Source organism: Pezoporus wallicus, unplaced genomic scaffold, assembly GCF_028554395.1.
Source record: "Pezoporus wallicus isolate ANWC-B61680 ecotype Strahan unplaced genomic scaffold, APGP_CSIRO_Pwel_v1 contig_10389, whole genome shotgun sequence".
NCBI lineage: Eukaryota > Metazoa > Chordata > Aves > Psittaciformes > Psittacidae > Pezoporus > Pezoporus wallicus.
This window is the reverse complement of record NW_026637666.1, coordinates 864033-880062: the sequence shown is the minus strand read 5'-3', so window position 1 is coordinate 880062 and position 16030 is coordinate 864033. Positions and strand designations below refer to the sequence as shown.

The 16030-nt window shown below is 39.1% G+C and overlaps 1 protein-coding gene across 3 annotated transcripts in view; it reads left to right on the top strand.

Moving 5' to 3' along the window:
• The window catches only part of BRIP1 (BRCA1 interacting helicase 1), a 114619-nt gene extending 101710 nt beyond the window's left edge, over window positions 1-12909 (top strand). For 2 of the 3 annotated variants that reach the window (XM_057407113.1, XM_057407114.1), the window contains exon 25: window positions 11181-12909. In XM_057407113.1, the coding sequence (XP_057263096.1) occupies window positions 11181-11273 (93 nt within the window). In that variant the 3' untranslated portion in view covers window positions 11274-12909. The remainder of the gene's footprint in view (window positions 1-11180) is intronic. The other variant, XM_057407115.1, reaches the window with a different exon arrangement.
• Window positions 12910-16030: the final 3121 nt, after the last annotated feature.

Sequence of the window (16030 nt, the reverse complement as noted above, 5' to 3'; positions counted from 1 at the left end):
TTACCCATGCCAATAGTAATGGTTGGTGATTCACAGGTTTTCAGAAGGCCAAAAAACCAAAAGCGTTTACTTCAAGTTGGTTCACTACTGTCTTTAACCTGTCATGTTTTCTGGACAATCTCATGATAGTGCCTTTATGTAAAAGCTCTCTGAGTGATGGATTAAGATCTGTCTTGGATTTTCCATGGATTAAGTTTTAAATTAACATAAAAGAATAACAATGTGAATCAATTTGATCAAAGAAAAAGTGTCACTAATTATTTAAACAGGACACTTACTACAGGGGTTTAAAGGCAAAGAAGCGGATTTCCCTTGCATGTGGATCGAATCAGAAGTATCCCATAATTGACTCTTTACAAGACCTTGCTGCAGCGTAATGGACTAGATATTAAAGCCTTAAGTATTTAAAGCTAGTTTCCGTCTTTCTCTAAATGGAGGTCTACCACTAAGAGCTATTTTACAAGTCTGACACATTAGCTACATCACTGAGAAATACACTGGGCTCTGGCTTCTCTGCTCTGGAATTTCAAGACCTTTCAATAGTTAAATGGTGTGAAATGGGTAGCATTGAACCTGTGAGAAAGAATGAGCATCCTAAAAATAAATTCCAGATGGGAATGTCTGTTGGAAAGGAGCAGAGATAGTGGATGCTCCTTTTTTATAAGCATTTAATTGATTTTCTCTTTGGCACCTATTTTTAATTTTGTTGGTGCTCCTTGGGAAAACTCATTCTCTGGTAACAATAGCTCTCAAAGCAAATGAGCCTTTTTTTCTGTCTGGATTCTGAAGATGTCTTCTGCATTTATTTCTGTTTGAAAACTGGATCAGACGAATGCTATTACATATCAAATACTGGTTTGTACATGAAGGAATATTGTATTTTCTCATCTAAGGAGCACATACCAGTTTTCTTTCGGAGGAGATGCAGGAAAATCATTCCAACAAAGAGACTACTGCTATCTTCTTGCCCAGTCCTCCTTGTTTGCACAAGGTGTATGAACATGACTTACACTGCCAAAATATTAGAGATGTTATTCCTAAGGCAACTAAAGGCAGTACAGTTTATCCAATCTTAATAAAACAATCACATCTAAGACATGGAAACATGAAAACATTCTAGGTAATCCCATTAAAGAGTTTACAAGATTGAGCCAGTGCTTTTTATTTTAATTTTTGGGTTTGGGGTTTGTTTGGTTCATTTTGGTATTATTACCTATAAAAGGCTTTGTGTTACATTAGGTAAGCTTTCAGTCCATATAAGCTTTTATTTGTATTGATCTGTGTTTAAATTGTTGCTGTGCTTTGCACTAGAGTCAGTGAACATTCTCCATGTTCTTCATTTTCCATAGTCCTTCCACCCTCTACCCCAGGCTTTACCTCAGGCTTCACCTGTTCAGGCGTCCCTATATATGTGGTATAATAGCGTTATACTGATAGAAGAAAGTTCCATTCTGTAGTTTTTAATCAGTTTCTTTTTGTATGGAAATAATTCATATATAAATATTTCTTTACTATAGTGGTTTTACTATAGAGACTTATAGGATAATATTACTTGGCAAGCAAAATAATTCTTAATATGATCCAGAATTTACTTTTAGCCAATTTCTGTCTTCTAATGTCAGGTAGAAACCAAATCATCCTGAAATCAACTGGAGAGTAGTCAGGGAAGGAGCCTTGGGAAGGAAGGCATTTTGTCCCATAGCCACAATTTAAAATGCCAAAAGATGTGAAAAATCTGAATATCTTAACTTCAATTTGTAACATCTGTGACTTCAAGAGAGACATAAACAATACTGAATGAATTATAATTTTTGTGCTTCCTCAAAATAACATTGTAAATATTAAAGCCACAAATTATACTTTAAAATGAGACTGGACATTGACTATGATTACTCTGAAAGATGAAGTATTTCATACGCAAAGATCAAAGTATGCTGCTTAACTGTTTTGAAGGAGAGATACTTTGTTAGCCAGAAACTCTGGCTTATAGATTCAACTGTTCCTTTTTGTGTAGGTGAAGAAAGAGAGCCAAGTTTTTTCAAGTATTTATTTTAACAATTATTTCTAGGCTTGTCATCTTCTCTGAGGAAGGGACCTCCCGTATTTTGGTTAAGCCATGTGTTTGTCGTGGGAATGTTGGGGTTTCTTCATTCAGCTGCAGTCAAGTTTTGAGCAGCTAATAACAAGTAGCTGAGCAAAACCTCATTTTTCATATTTGGCAGGTTGTCATTGTCTGCACAGCAAGGCTGCTGCTAGGGTTAGCATATTTTCAGCCAATGCTGGTTCTGCAAAGTGATTTCAGTTTTGTGCAGTCCAACCATATACATGATCAAATGTACCCAGCTGCCCACATCCTCTCCAGCCCTGGCAGCGAGGGACAGAACCCATCTTTTCATAGTCTAGGCAGGCCCTAAGAAACAGATTTATCTTTGTCTGAGTGCTCTTAGGATTTCTTCAGCTCCATCCAGACTGACTATATATGACACATTGGCAGACACCAGATCAGTTCTCCACCTCTGTGTAAGCCCAGGTGAGTGGGGTTTGCATGGTGGAATAGGGTGGACGTATTTTGGGGAACACCAAGAAAGCCAATATCCAAAATTCCCACTGCAGGCCAAGAGCTGCAGCAGCTCCATAATGGCTGCACTTCCCCTGCTTGGGGTTGCATTCATACTCATGGCTTGCATCCCTCAATTTTCCCCTGATGATTTCAAATGGAACAAAATGGAGTTCCCATGGTATGTATTTTTTCCAATGGCCTTCCAACTTTCCACATCCTGCTCCCATGCCATAGAGGAAATATTCTAGCTCTTCTGCTGCTTGGACTGAGTAGGGATCTGAGTTGTGAAACTTTTTACATTTCAGTGGTGAAAGTTCTGTATCATTCTTTAATATCCTAATAGTTAATACCATTTAAGAAAAATCTCTTAACTCGTGTCAGAAGGAGATACGTAGACCTTCGAGCATCCTCAGCATTGTTGTACCAGAAAAGGGTGTGTTGGTTTCTATTGCTTCCAAAGAAAGTAAAACCAAGAAAACCCTTAACTTGGTTGTAAAAATCTTACCAGTCTTATTTTTCAGTCATGAGATTTCTGCCTGAAGTACTTTTCTTGGGCTATCTTTATTTTACACCAAAACAAATACTTTCAAAAATCCATTTTCCATTGATTTTCTTACCCGGCAAGGCAGCTAGGAGCTAATAAAAGGAGGAAGGCTGGTCCAAAGAAAGCACTGTGGCTTTTGTCGATTTACAGAGCTGGTCTGGGGAGCAACAGGAGCTGCTGTCAATCTCCTTTCTTTTCCTTGTTTGCACGGCACAGCTGGAGAAGACCTGGGCATGTACCAGGGCTGGGGCTTCATTCCAATAGCATCCAAATAGAGGGATTAAACTAACATAGACATTCATTTATATTTAAAAATTACACTAAATCACCAACAAGAAACATATGAGACTAATCATAAAGAAAAGCCTGATCTGCATGAGAAGAAAAATTAACTCTGTTGCCAAGGACTCTTTTCCCAGGCACATTGGTAGTGGTGTTCAGCTTACCAGGTTGCATCAGAACTGGTTCTGTATTTTAAAAATTAATATTCATTTCTAACTATGCATGTGTGTGTTCATGTGCTTGAAGCACCTGGAAAGCTTACTGAAGTAAACACTGCAAAGTATAACAGGTACCACTTGCTCAGAAAAGGGAAGGAAGGCAGGCAGGAGGCAGGATCCCCTATTTCTGCTGATGGCAGAAGTTTGCCCGAACATAACCTCCAATACCAGGGTATTAAAAATACCCTCATCCATCTTTTATTTATATACACACATGAAAAGAGCCACTGAACTAATTAACTTGAAGGTATGTAGACTAGGTATGTAGATAAGCAGACTTTAAGGATCTGTTGACTAAGTAGAGCAGCAACATGCTTTGTAAAACATTTTAAAACAATAGTGGTCGTAACTGATAAAAGGGAAGGGGTGATGTGTTACCTTATAATGATCTCCTAATTCAGGCTGAAGCTGGGGCATTGAAGTCTCACATACCAGTTGTATTTCCAAAGAAAAACGCTAGAGCACATAACCACCAAGGTGTTTCTTGTCTGTCAGGCAGACTGTAGACAGTTTAGAGAACCCTGCTAATGTGTCCAGCATGGAAAGCACGAGCTTGTATAAGCATTGACTCTCTTCTGAATTTGCAGCCCTTTGAAAACTTCTAATTACATAAATATTGACGTACCTAGATGTGTCTTTGTTAAGATTCCTTCATATGCTGTCTTTCCATCACTTTCCATCCGGTTCTTGCCTTGTATTTGACTTTTTGTTGTGGTCAATAGTGTTTCAGTCCTGTCTTAAATCATTATGGCAGCATTTTGTTTTCACAGGAAGTTCTGTGGAGAACCACAGAGGTTTTCAAATGCGAGGCAAGCAGCCTGCTTGTGATTTGAAACAAAACAATCCCTTTTTTTAGCTTTGATTTACTTTCTCGGCATTTTGTAAATGTCCTTAGACTCTAGGAAACTAAGCTAATGTAAATGTATGATTAAATATCCTCAAGATGCAAGTAAAATTTGCTTATGTCTTTAAAGCTGTTAGACTCTCTTAAAGACTGCAGCCAGTTAGTATGCCCCAGGCTCTGCTTCCCTCCATCCAGCATACCCTTTAGAACATTAATTTAATTGTGTTAAATTTCCTAGGGGTGTTAATTGAAGATGTTGGAAGTAAAGGTATGAATCCTGGTTCAGAGTCACAAATGTTTTATTTCATCTCCAGATAGATTATTTTTAAGTGATGTGTAATTCGGTTTTCCTTTCCTCCCCATTTTATTTAAACAAAAGGCTTTCTGCATTGTTATTTGCTGTTGCAGTTAATCTGTGCATTAAGAGTAGCAAAAGTTAATCTCGTAGCATAGGAGGCTTGTACGCTACTTGGAAAGTTTAATCCATCATCCTGTGTTTATTTGTCAGCTGTTTAGATTTCATTCACTTTGAGTCACAATCTTTTCTCTCCAACTTGTGTGTGAAGTATGAAATAAGTTCAAGATGTGTATGTAAGTGTGCGTATGCATGTCTCAACTTCTATTCTGGCAATCAAAGATTGACTCATTTCTTTCTTGGTTTTCCTGAAGAACTTGACTGCAAATCAAGATGCTTGGGATGGGAAAAGTATCCGTAAACCCCCTAACTGTAATTGGAAATCTCAGGTTCAATACAAGCTGTACAGACAGATCACATATAAAGCCAGTGCTGTTTTGAACATTGTCATCTTGAATATATCTGATGAAAAATAGTTCTGCCTTTTCACACTTCTCCCTCCTACTTTCCCTTGAGATAAATGTATATATATGTTGTAAATGATACATTGGTGGGAGGCTACTAGTGTAGGTGACCAGAGCACTCATGTGCAAATAAAACTGTGCCTCGTCTTTTTTCAGACTGGAGTTCTGGCATGTTGTGTTCAGTATAGTATTTATTTGTATGATGTTTCAGCCTTAGGAAATTCTTTTTAGTTGTATTATTGCCATTATTTTCTTTTTATTAACACATTCACAGCATGTCAATAACCTTTATGCCTATGTAAACTGACAGGCTATACTCAATTATTACTCAAGGTTGCTCCTTTCTCCAGTTGCACACGGGCTGATCCATACTTCTGGTATCAGCAAGTTTCCAAGGATGGTTTTTGATGGAGTTTCAAACTGAAAGCAGGGCCCGAATGCTCAGTCCCACAGTTCTTCCTGACCACAGTACCTTGTCACCCTGTGGGAAGTGCCACTCAAATGGAGCAGTGTCAATGAAAGCTCTCATCTTTCAGCTGATGAAAGCTGCTCTCTGCCTGGAGCCAAGTCAGTGCAATAAGCTTCAGAACACTGCAGGCTTCCATACTCTGTGAATCCAAGTTGTTGCTTTTCCCTGTAATCAGCCAGAAAAAGGGTTTTGAAAGGCTCCAGAGTGAATTACAGAATATGGCTGGACCCATCTGCCCCCAAACAGTGTGGCTGAAACAGGATGAGATAAAGGAAGAATCCCACCATCAAAATGGACTTGTTTAGGCAGTACAGCTGACAGGTGAGCACCACAGCTGTCAAATACTTACCACAACCAGTATATTTCTGCTTTTAATATTAAAAGTGTGTCAGAATTTCCATTATAAACCACTTATTTTGTGGGTTTATAGCTTTGCCATAAAAATACACCTTAGGTTGAGTCTTGGCATGCAGCCATTTGGCTTCTTCTAGCACAATATTAATTCAGAACATCCAGACAGTGTTTTTAAACACCAGTATCTGAAAAGTCATTGCTTCTTTTTTCTCAAGTACCTTGTTTTCTGCAGGACTTGCAGGAACTTAAGGTGGCCAGATAGAATTTCATCAAGAATCTGCAATGTCTGTAAGCCCTTTCTGGAAGGACTGAGGCCTCTGATAAGAAAGAAAGATCTGGGGACAACTACAAAATTCCAAAGCAAGATGGGAAGGCTGGATACAGACCTCCAAGACTGAACTGACAAGATGACTGTTTGGTTCAGCAGTCTGACTGCCGTCACCCGGAAAGCTTATCAGCAGATAGCAGAAAGCAAGATAGTTTTGGCCAGCCTGGAACTTTGGCTGCAACATATAAAGATATAAGACGAAGTATAAAATTTGGAGTGAAATCCAAGAATCTTAGGTCACATCTGAAGTCCATAGTGTAACGAAATGATTGTCAGTTAGTGATCTCTGTGAGACAAGAAATTAGGAGAAAAAGCACTTGTAATTTGAAATTTACATATACTCAGATGGGGTATTTCAGATCAGCTCAAAAAGTATCAAACCCTTTACTTCTGAGCTGTAGGCTTCAGGAGGAACACATGTGGTCTGTTCAAATCACAGCCCCAGTGAATGACTGGAAAGATGGACAGAAACTGGAGCTCCTAGCAGCCAAATCCTGTAACTCAAGTACTGTTTATAAAATGACTGATGAAAAGGGGCAATCCTAATCTGATCCCTGGCCTTACTGCACAATTAGGAAAAGTGATAATCTTGGTTTGTAAAACAAGGAAAATTGGCAGCTGTGGAAAAAATTAAAGGAAGTAGTTCAGTTAAATATTAGACTTATGAAAAAATTGGCCATAAAAGCCATTCTGAGGCTGGCCAGGACAGAGCCTCAGAAACGTCTAGGGAATGTTCTTCAATCAGTTCAGGAAATGTGAAGACATGAAGCTGAAAGTGCTGAGCTCCAAAGGAATGAGGATAAAGCTTATAGCTTTTCTCTAGATTTGGTCAGTTTACTTTTTGAATCTATATTAGGGTCCATGAAATGAATGGAATAAAATATCCTTTCTCAAGCTGAAGTTATTGCACTAGGTGGACTGAAAAAGAACAGATTGGTCTCAAGCAGGGAGAGTGACTGCTGGCAAACATGACGGATCCAAAAGGTGGGAAAATTGGTTTTGAAAATTTGTCTCTTCTGAGCAAGAAATGTAACTAAAATGACAGATAACCTATGGGAAGATTTGGACTTCATTATAGCCTCTAATTTGTAGAGGCTCTAATTTGTAAGACAATACTTCCAGCATGGAGTAATATATGCTGGAAGTATTGTCTTACAAATTAAATCTCCAGAAATCTTTAATTGTGTGGCCTAGGTGAAGCTTAGGATTTGCAGGTAACTGATTTGCAGTGAGCAGATTTTCCTCATAGAGCAGTGAACTCTACAGCAGCTACTTGTTGCGGTATCTTTTTACCCAAGTAAAGGCAGACTGATGAAAACATCATTTCAAGGGCCATTTTAAGATGCTGCTACATCTGAAGGAAAGGTTCATTTTCTCTTGCACTAAGAAATTCAGATTTTACATTCAGTTAAACGCTGAGCTGCAGCATGGTCTCAGGTGAATTCTTCATCGTGTATGATGCTGTAAGTAAGTATACCTGCTCTAGCTTTAACCCAGCTAGCACAACTAACTGTGTCAAAATACAGCTTAGAAATCAGTACAAGTCACAGAAGTCGAGTAAGTACCTCTAGGCTGCACTGAGCTTGCAAACCTCTGCTGAAGTTAGAGTGGCCATTGCTGGTGGTACTAGTGTTAGCAGCAATGTAGACACCATGGCTGAGCCAAAATTGCAATTTTGGTGCACTGTTTAGATCCCCCAAATCTTTTTCCAGTTAAAAAAACAGTTCTCTGGATCCAGCCTGCACACAGTGGTTTACCACAGACTGGTTCTGAGGGAAACCAGCCCATTACACCCCACCTCCCTATTTAGCAAAGGCAAAGCTGTAAGAAGTGCTACTGGGCATCGAAGAAATGAACCGGGATGAGATAAGTGAGCTTTGCACAATTTTTGGACCGCACTCGCAGTTCTGATTAAAGTCAAATGGTGATCTGAGCAGATTCTGTGGAGCCAATAACAGAAAAAGGGGGAGGGAAGAGCTTTCAGAGCAGGACAAGGCCTACTGCAACTTAAAAAGATGTCTTTTGGCTCAGCACCTGCTGCATTTTAGAGGATGTGGAGAAGGTATGGTACAGCATGCCTGTTTTAGATTATCTCTTGACTATATCTTGATGTGAAATACAACACTTGAACAGGAACTGACATATTTACAAATGGTCTATAATACACTGAAAGTCATCAACCTGAAATCAAATCCAAAGACAAGTGAATCATTGCAAGCAGAAGTAGTTAATTGTGAGTACACAGCCAGCCGGGGACTGACTTTCGCAGACAAAAAGAAAATGAAGGCAGGATAGTCCTGACCAGCTCTCCATGCAGTGGCTGTCAGGTAAACGTTTCTGGGTTTTTTAATGATTACTGCTACTACTAGTTCAGGCAGTTTATTTGTGGCTTTGTTAATATTGTAAAACCACAGCATGAGCTTGGTGCGAAGGAAGCCGTGTCAGTGGCTAGCATAGTGTGATTTAACATCTTTTATTTTTTAAAACAGCTCTTGTAACTGCTCCCATTTTAGCTTCCCCATGTTTCAAACACCTTTCAGGCTGGACGCAGATGCTTATGGTCTGGGGGCAGTTTTGACAGAGGAAATCAAAGGACTTGGGAAGATGGTGACCTATTACAATGAAAAGTTTATGTTCTCGGGAGAGAAATTAATAGTCTGCTCAAAGAACATCTGACAGTGGTTAAATCTATAGGACATTTTTCAGTTCCATTTCTTTGGAAAAGGATATATGGTTCGGACAAATCCTCAGCAGGCTGCAGGGGCTCTGAGGGGCACATTGCCTTCTGATTGCAGCGGGGAAAAATGTTGTGCTTCCATGGTGTCAAACAGGCTTGAGCACAGGTTTATGTAGAGAGCAACACTGGAGGCTCCCTACCAACATTGTCCTATCTCAACACACAAGGAGCAGGTCATATGGGGAACCCGTCGTAGTAGCCCAATGTCCAGTTGTCAAAGTGGCTCTCCTGAAAGTGTGTGTTCCTTTGGGACAGGGAATTGGAGTGGTGGGCAAAACCATCATCTCTTATTGTGGGATTCCTGCTGTGTACAGAATTATGGACTCCTTCTTGTAAACAAGCATAGTTGTATTGAAGAAACACATGGCTCTATCATCCATTAGTTTCTCCTGACATAAGCATGCAATAAATTGAATTTTATTGTTTTGTTAGTGTTCAAGGAAGTGTGCTGCTGTTAAATTCTCCATCTCTACTGTTAGATGAAGCAAAGAAAATCTGTACCTCAGTGAAGGCCTGATACACCACCATGTGCCTGAAACATATGTGGTTTTATCTATCTGTAAAATATTGTGATGATTTCTGGGGTCTATGCATGTGAACTAAGTAATAGGCTGAATATTTTCTTCCTACGTTAAACCAAGTGCTATGAAATTTTGAGGAGTTTTTGCTATTGCAGAGATTCAGCTTTGAAGTTTAGTATTTAAAGCCATGCTTTCTTAAATATCTTATTTTTCTGTATCTGAACAATCATGGAGCAGTCATGTTACATTTCTAGTGTCTCATTTACATGTGCAGCAACAGACCATGATACCAGAGTTACAGAAGCCAAGGGACGTAAGTGCAAGGGTTTAAACCGTTCAGGTTAAACACAGGTATGTCCTGACACAATAGGCAGCTGAAAACTGAAAGGACAAAAAGCTAAGAAAGTGGATAATTATGAATAATCTTCTTTAATCACATTTATTTAATTTTAAAGCTATTTGAAGCTTTCATCAAGCAATAGAAGGGATCAAACACTGGAAAATCAGTTGTGTAAAGATTTTCATCACTTTGTAAAACCTCTTTTGAATGAGCTTGCACATAGGCGGTACTTCTAGGTTAGTATCCAGTGACACTGACCTACACCAGCAGGGCCACATTTCAGTGAAACAGGGATGGGGTTTTTTTTCCATATGCCAGCTGTTGATGTGCTTTTTATACTGCACACCAGGAACATTTTTAAAACAGGAGTGGGAAGAAGAGCATCAGAAAACTGGTTCTGAATGGAGGAGGCCCTCCTGCAGAAACAAGCCTATTCCATTAGGTAGCAGATTCATTTAGCTGTTATTTGAGCCTCTGAATCAATGACCCCCAATACGTATGTACTTGGGAGGTGCTTGGATTCTGGATCTGAATTCACAAGATCTGAGCACCTAGGCAGGATTCAAAGTAATTTGTGCTTTAACATTTGACCTGTTGGGGGCTGTAAGGAAGAAGGTTTGAGGTTGTTTGATGTTTCTGATTTGTGTGGCTTGGTCTCCATTCTCATTTCACCCTTAGTGTGCCTGCTTAGCCACTCAGCATAACAGCTGCTCCTCGGAAATGCTCAGTCAGATCCTTGGGGTAGAATTGTGAGAACTCATGTATGTACTTCATGGGCTTGGTGCAAGAATGCTGAATGTCAGATTTAGATGATTTCTTCTGGATCCCTTTAAAATCCATTAATCTTTAAAGAGCTGGGGCTTTAATAGCTAATAGTCCATTCCAGCAAAGTGCTGAGCTCCCTCAATTCAAAACATCTTGCAGAATGAGGCCAAAGACTGCGAGTTCGGAAGAGGTGTGAGGAGAGCTTTATCAGCATGGCACATATTTAACCCATAGGAAAATCCACAAATTTTACTCATTTTAAGTGTATTTCACACTTTTTGACTCTTTGAAATAACCACATTTGTAAGACTTATTTTAATGAATAGAGCTCTTTATGTACCAAGGCAAACCTTTTTTCCCCCTAAATATAGTACTTTTAAAATACTATTTCTTTTGTAGGTCTGGCTGCTTCCATCGTCTGTTCGTTACTGCTTACTGCTGCAGAACACTCAAGAACTGAAAACAGGCTATTTAGATTATACTTTGTCTTAAAAGTTTTTTGCTGATCCATACCACATATTCATCAGGACCAATAGGAAAGATAAGTAAAGGAGTTTGTTATTTATTGCCAGCTCTGATAAAGCTATTCTTCAGTCCAAGTGGAACAGCAGCACAATCTTTGTGTATGAGTGATGGGAAAGAGCTACCCGATCGCAAATTCTGGGTCCATTGAAGTCAGTGGGGTTCTGCCATTTGACTTCAACAAGGCAAGGGCTTCACCATGTTTAAAAGAAATGTTTCACTGGGACTATTGTCTGAATGCTGGTAAACACATGATTTTAAAATCTTCCTTTTCACATTTGAATGCTTGTTTACTTCACATGCACCTCAAAGTAATTTGATATAAAAACTTCTCATCAGTATGATTTTATTTCAGGTTGGGTTTGAATTGGTTCCCTTTTTCATTTCTTGTGTGTTTAGAGACCCCACGTGGCAATGTCTGGGCTAAAAACATGGTGGGGGAGTATTCATATATTTTATGTTGCCAGGACTTACACTGAATTAAAGAAAAACAGAAATGGAAACATTTGCATTTGTCTATGTAATTAAAAAAAGTCATATAAAGTTGGGTCCAAGGTCGTGAGGGTGTCACTTTAATGAGCAGAAACCTTCACCTTTTTTGCAAGCACACCATAAATGGAGAGGCATACATGTCATATCTACCATATCGATGTCATGTTAGAGTATGTAAAAAACCCCTCTATTTGTCTTAGGAAATATCGAAAACTTTTATAGGGAATTTGGAAAATATTTTTTGGCTAGCATGAAAGGTAAAATCCTGCAGCACAAAGTACAGACATGGGCACAGAGACTGAACAGACGGGCTGCTGTAAAACAACCATTTAATAAGGCATTAAAATGCCATCGACTCGGACACATAAAAAAAAAGCTATGAAAACAAATGCCTTTCAAATAATTAGGATCTTATGCTTGAGACCAGTGTTGATCTCCATGCAGAGATTTTCCTGCTGAAATCAGACCAGTCTAAGTCTGATCGTCTAAGGAAGGAATTAGCAGCGTATAAATCGGCTGCTGCTTGAGATTTTTCTGTTTCTGCTGTACATAGCCATTCATATAAATGGTCACTTCAGCCTTTCTATCTCCTCCTTTCTGTTTCATAAAGTATTTTGGAATACATTTGATTTAGTATGCCAGGATAATTTTCTGATTGAATCTCAGATTTCTATCAGGAGCGTGTGACACAGTTCAATTACTTGCTTTTAGCCACACTGGGTGGGTGAGTCTAAGCCATGCTAACACATGCAGCCAGAAATAGCTGCAGAACTCATTTTTGTTCTTGCAAATGTAGTGTGACTTTGTTTTCACTTCAGCTACTGTACTTGCATTGGTTTTCAGATTTAACACTAGTTTGTAGTGGTAGCTGGTGTGTAAAGTATATCAAATTGTTGTATAAGTTTATCCTTGAATGTAATAAGAAAATTATTCCAGAGCTATTTAATCACCTATAATACATACAAATATATTCGAATTGGCCATTCATGTCTGTGTGATTAAGTTAAGCCTGGGTCACAACTGTCATGATTAGCACAGCTCAGAAAAGCTACACTGAGCGTATTTGGAAGGGTGTGCATCTGCGATAACGTAATTAATGTGATAACAAAAAATAATAGTGCTGCTGTCTAAGAGATGAGAATCAGCTTCTCAACTTGAAGTTGGAATTTAATGCATTTTATTACAAAAGCAATGTTAAATGCATATTGGTTTTCTGATTTAATAATAAAGTTACTGGTTTGATCTCTATTTTACTGAATGCTAACATCATGATCTTGGAGAAATTAATAACTAATGTACATCCCTTCTGTGTTTCATCTTTTTTCCTGTTTTGTCATTAGCCAACAGCTAGCTCCTAAGGGCACATATTTTTAAATCTCTAATCCTGCATGTGTCTGTCTTTCAGAGCTGTAGTTTCAGATATTCTTCAATTTTGTGTTTTTAAGACATAGAACTGTGTCCCTTGGTAAGAGCCCTGTGTGTAACTTTCATAACCATCAGAATAGGAGATCTTTCTCTTGATATTGTGATTCCGTCTATTAATCTGTTTTATATGACTTTCTGCTAGCCTGGGTTTTCATGGTGTGAAAATTTGCACTGCAGAGGTATTTTATGGATTGCAACCATCATTTCAGAATAGCATTCTAAATAATTGGTCTGGTTATAAAGATTTGAGCAGCATTTTTAGGTTCCTATGAATTGCTGTTGAGCCTGAGTTGCCATTTGGCTAGAAGTATGTCCCAGTTAGTGGCCATTCTATCTAGCACTGGCAGGATGCAAGTGATTCTTTATGTATGTTTTATTGTTTTTAAGTAGTCGTAAATGATTAGTCCAAAAGAGTAGCATAAAACTTCGAACTAGTCCCCTGCAGGAGTCGGCTGGAGGAAATTAAAGGATCAACAACATAAGGGAAGCACTGAGGTAGGATTGTTCCAGGCTGCAGCCACAGGCTTTCACATGCACTCAGGAAATTGACTTCATCAAAAGCCGAGGATGCAGGCGTGAGGATGAGGAGGACAACACAGGTGATGATTCTAAATCATAGCTCAATGTCACGTCATTTTCCAAGGGAGAGGTTTCCTCCCCACCTTGAAAAAAGCAGGTTTTTCTATATAAATTTGAATCTTCTCTTTATGAATTAATAAAAAGACAGCAAAAATCTGAGCTGTAAATCTGATATAATGTAATAAATAATGAAGACTCAGTTTCCCCCAAATAATAACAGTTGGTTTTTTTGCATAAGAAGGATTCCCTATAGGCTCTGCTGCTAGTTCCAGGGTTACTGCTTTGTGCCCCATGTGTGGATTCATGTGTTTGTGTGTGTGAGAGCTGTAAAACCAGTGACTCAGAAGTGCTGGGGACTTACAGTCAGGCCTGGCATTTTCCTTAAGGCTTTAAGTAAATTCATACTGCAGAAATGCGGATCTTCTGGGCCTGAGATGAAGCTGAAACTTTTCTAGTGGAGCAGGAAAGATCACATGAAGGGAAATGCATAAATCTACATCTGGAGCCAAGTATGCTGGGAAAGCATAAAGAGATGGGAGAGCAGGAGTGCCAGAGCAGGGCTGAGAGTGAGTGAGATTCCAAGGGGAAAAGTGGAAGAAAGAAAAAGGAATGTCTCAGGAATGAAGCTCTTATAATGTTCAAAACTTTCATCAGAAGTAAAACACTGGAAAGCTATAATCCCAATAAGGAAATTAGAACAAAAATTAACAATATTCAGCTATTCAGATGTCAAAAGAAATAGCAGAGTTATTGGTGTTAGAGGTTATTGCCAGGAGGGAAAAACTCAGCATGTCTTGGGTAATTAAGCTTCATTGGAGAGCATGGATCACTTCTCCAGGTAAGAAATGCTTTTGTAACATGGCATCTTTTGCTATTATAGTTAAACACCACGGGCTATTCTGCATATGAAGTCTTAAACACTTTAGCCCTTTATCATGGGATTTTACTGGCCAGGCATGTGTGTTCTTATGGCAAAAAACATCGACTGCTATAAAAAAAAGAAACCCAAACATTTCTTTTTATTACTCAACTTGCTGTACTTTTTTATATATTGAGCCAAATTCATCCCTTGTGTAGCTCAGCTGAAGCCAATAAGGCTAGATTTGGCCAACGTCTGTGTGAGAAAGGTGGTGACAATTAAAATATATTGTTTAATAATGAGAGCTATGGTAGCGAAGTGTCTTTGTGTCTATGAAATTATACACCACGACATCACGTTGCCAGTATAGAGCTGGGACTAACAAAACATATAAGGCCAGTTTCTGATGGAAAAGCAAAAGCACTCTAACTTTTATTATTATGATGAAATATCACAAAGGAATTTGAGCAAGACTAATTTAGGTAACATCTCCAGAAGTCTCATGGATAGTGTAGCAGTTTACCTTGGAGCAAGCTGTTTAAAAATGTTTCTTGAGTGGTTTTCATATGTGGCTATCAAGGACAGTATGACTGGCTGTTATTAGCAGTAAGTAAAAGAACAGGTTTTACTTCATTTATATGTTAGTGATTTTCAGTAATATTACAAAAAGGCATGTACCCTATGAAATGAAATGCGTGGACAGCCATTATTATCACTTCATATTGGCAGTTCCCAGTTGTTCCTCATTGTACCAACACATAAAAGATGTTGTTGATACCCTCAAGATCTGAAGATCCTCCCTGTTTAGACAGTGTGATATCCAAAGCTTGTTGCACAGCCAGCCCCCTATGCAATGCCTGAACCAATGGATTTTGTTTACCTGCTGGCAACGATGGGCTGTACGCAAGAGTTCTTGGGGTAATTATTATTCATAGCCAGTAACCATATCCCTAATTCCAAGCTCTCCATGTGTGCTGCCAGGAAGCCTGGCTCAGCTCTTCTCTGTGTCGAGTGTTTGGTCAAACATTTTACTGGGTGCTGCGTCCCCTTCTTGCCAAGCAGGGAGGTGGAAAGATGAGAGGAATAACCAGAGCCATTTCCCTTGGGCCTGGAGGGCTCAGGAAAAGTCTTTTACCCTGCAGGCCCCCTGCTCCTTCCCCTCTACTGTGACCCTTTGCAGCTGCCTCTGGGCTACCTGTCAGTATGCTTTAGGAACTGGGGCTGGGAAAGGTCAGAGGAATAAGAGGACAGATATTTTGTTGAGCCAAGAAATGAACTAGCTTTTGATGGCCCTGCTCAGGAGCATAAAGAAAACAATTCCTAGCCTATGCAGCTAATAGAGTGCACCAGAAAAGGTTTAAGGAGCCCAAAG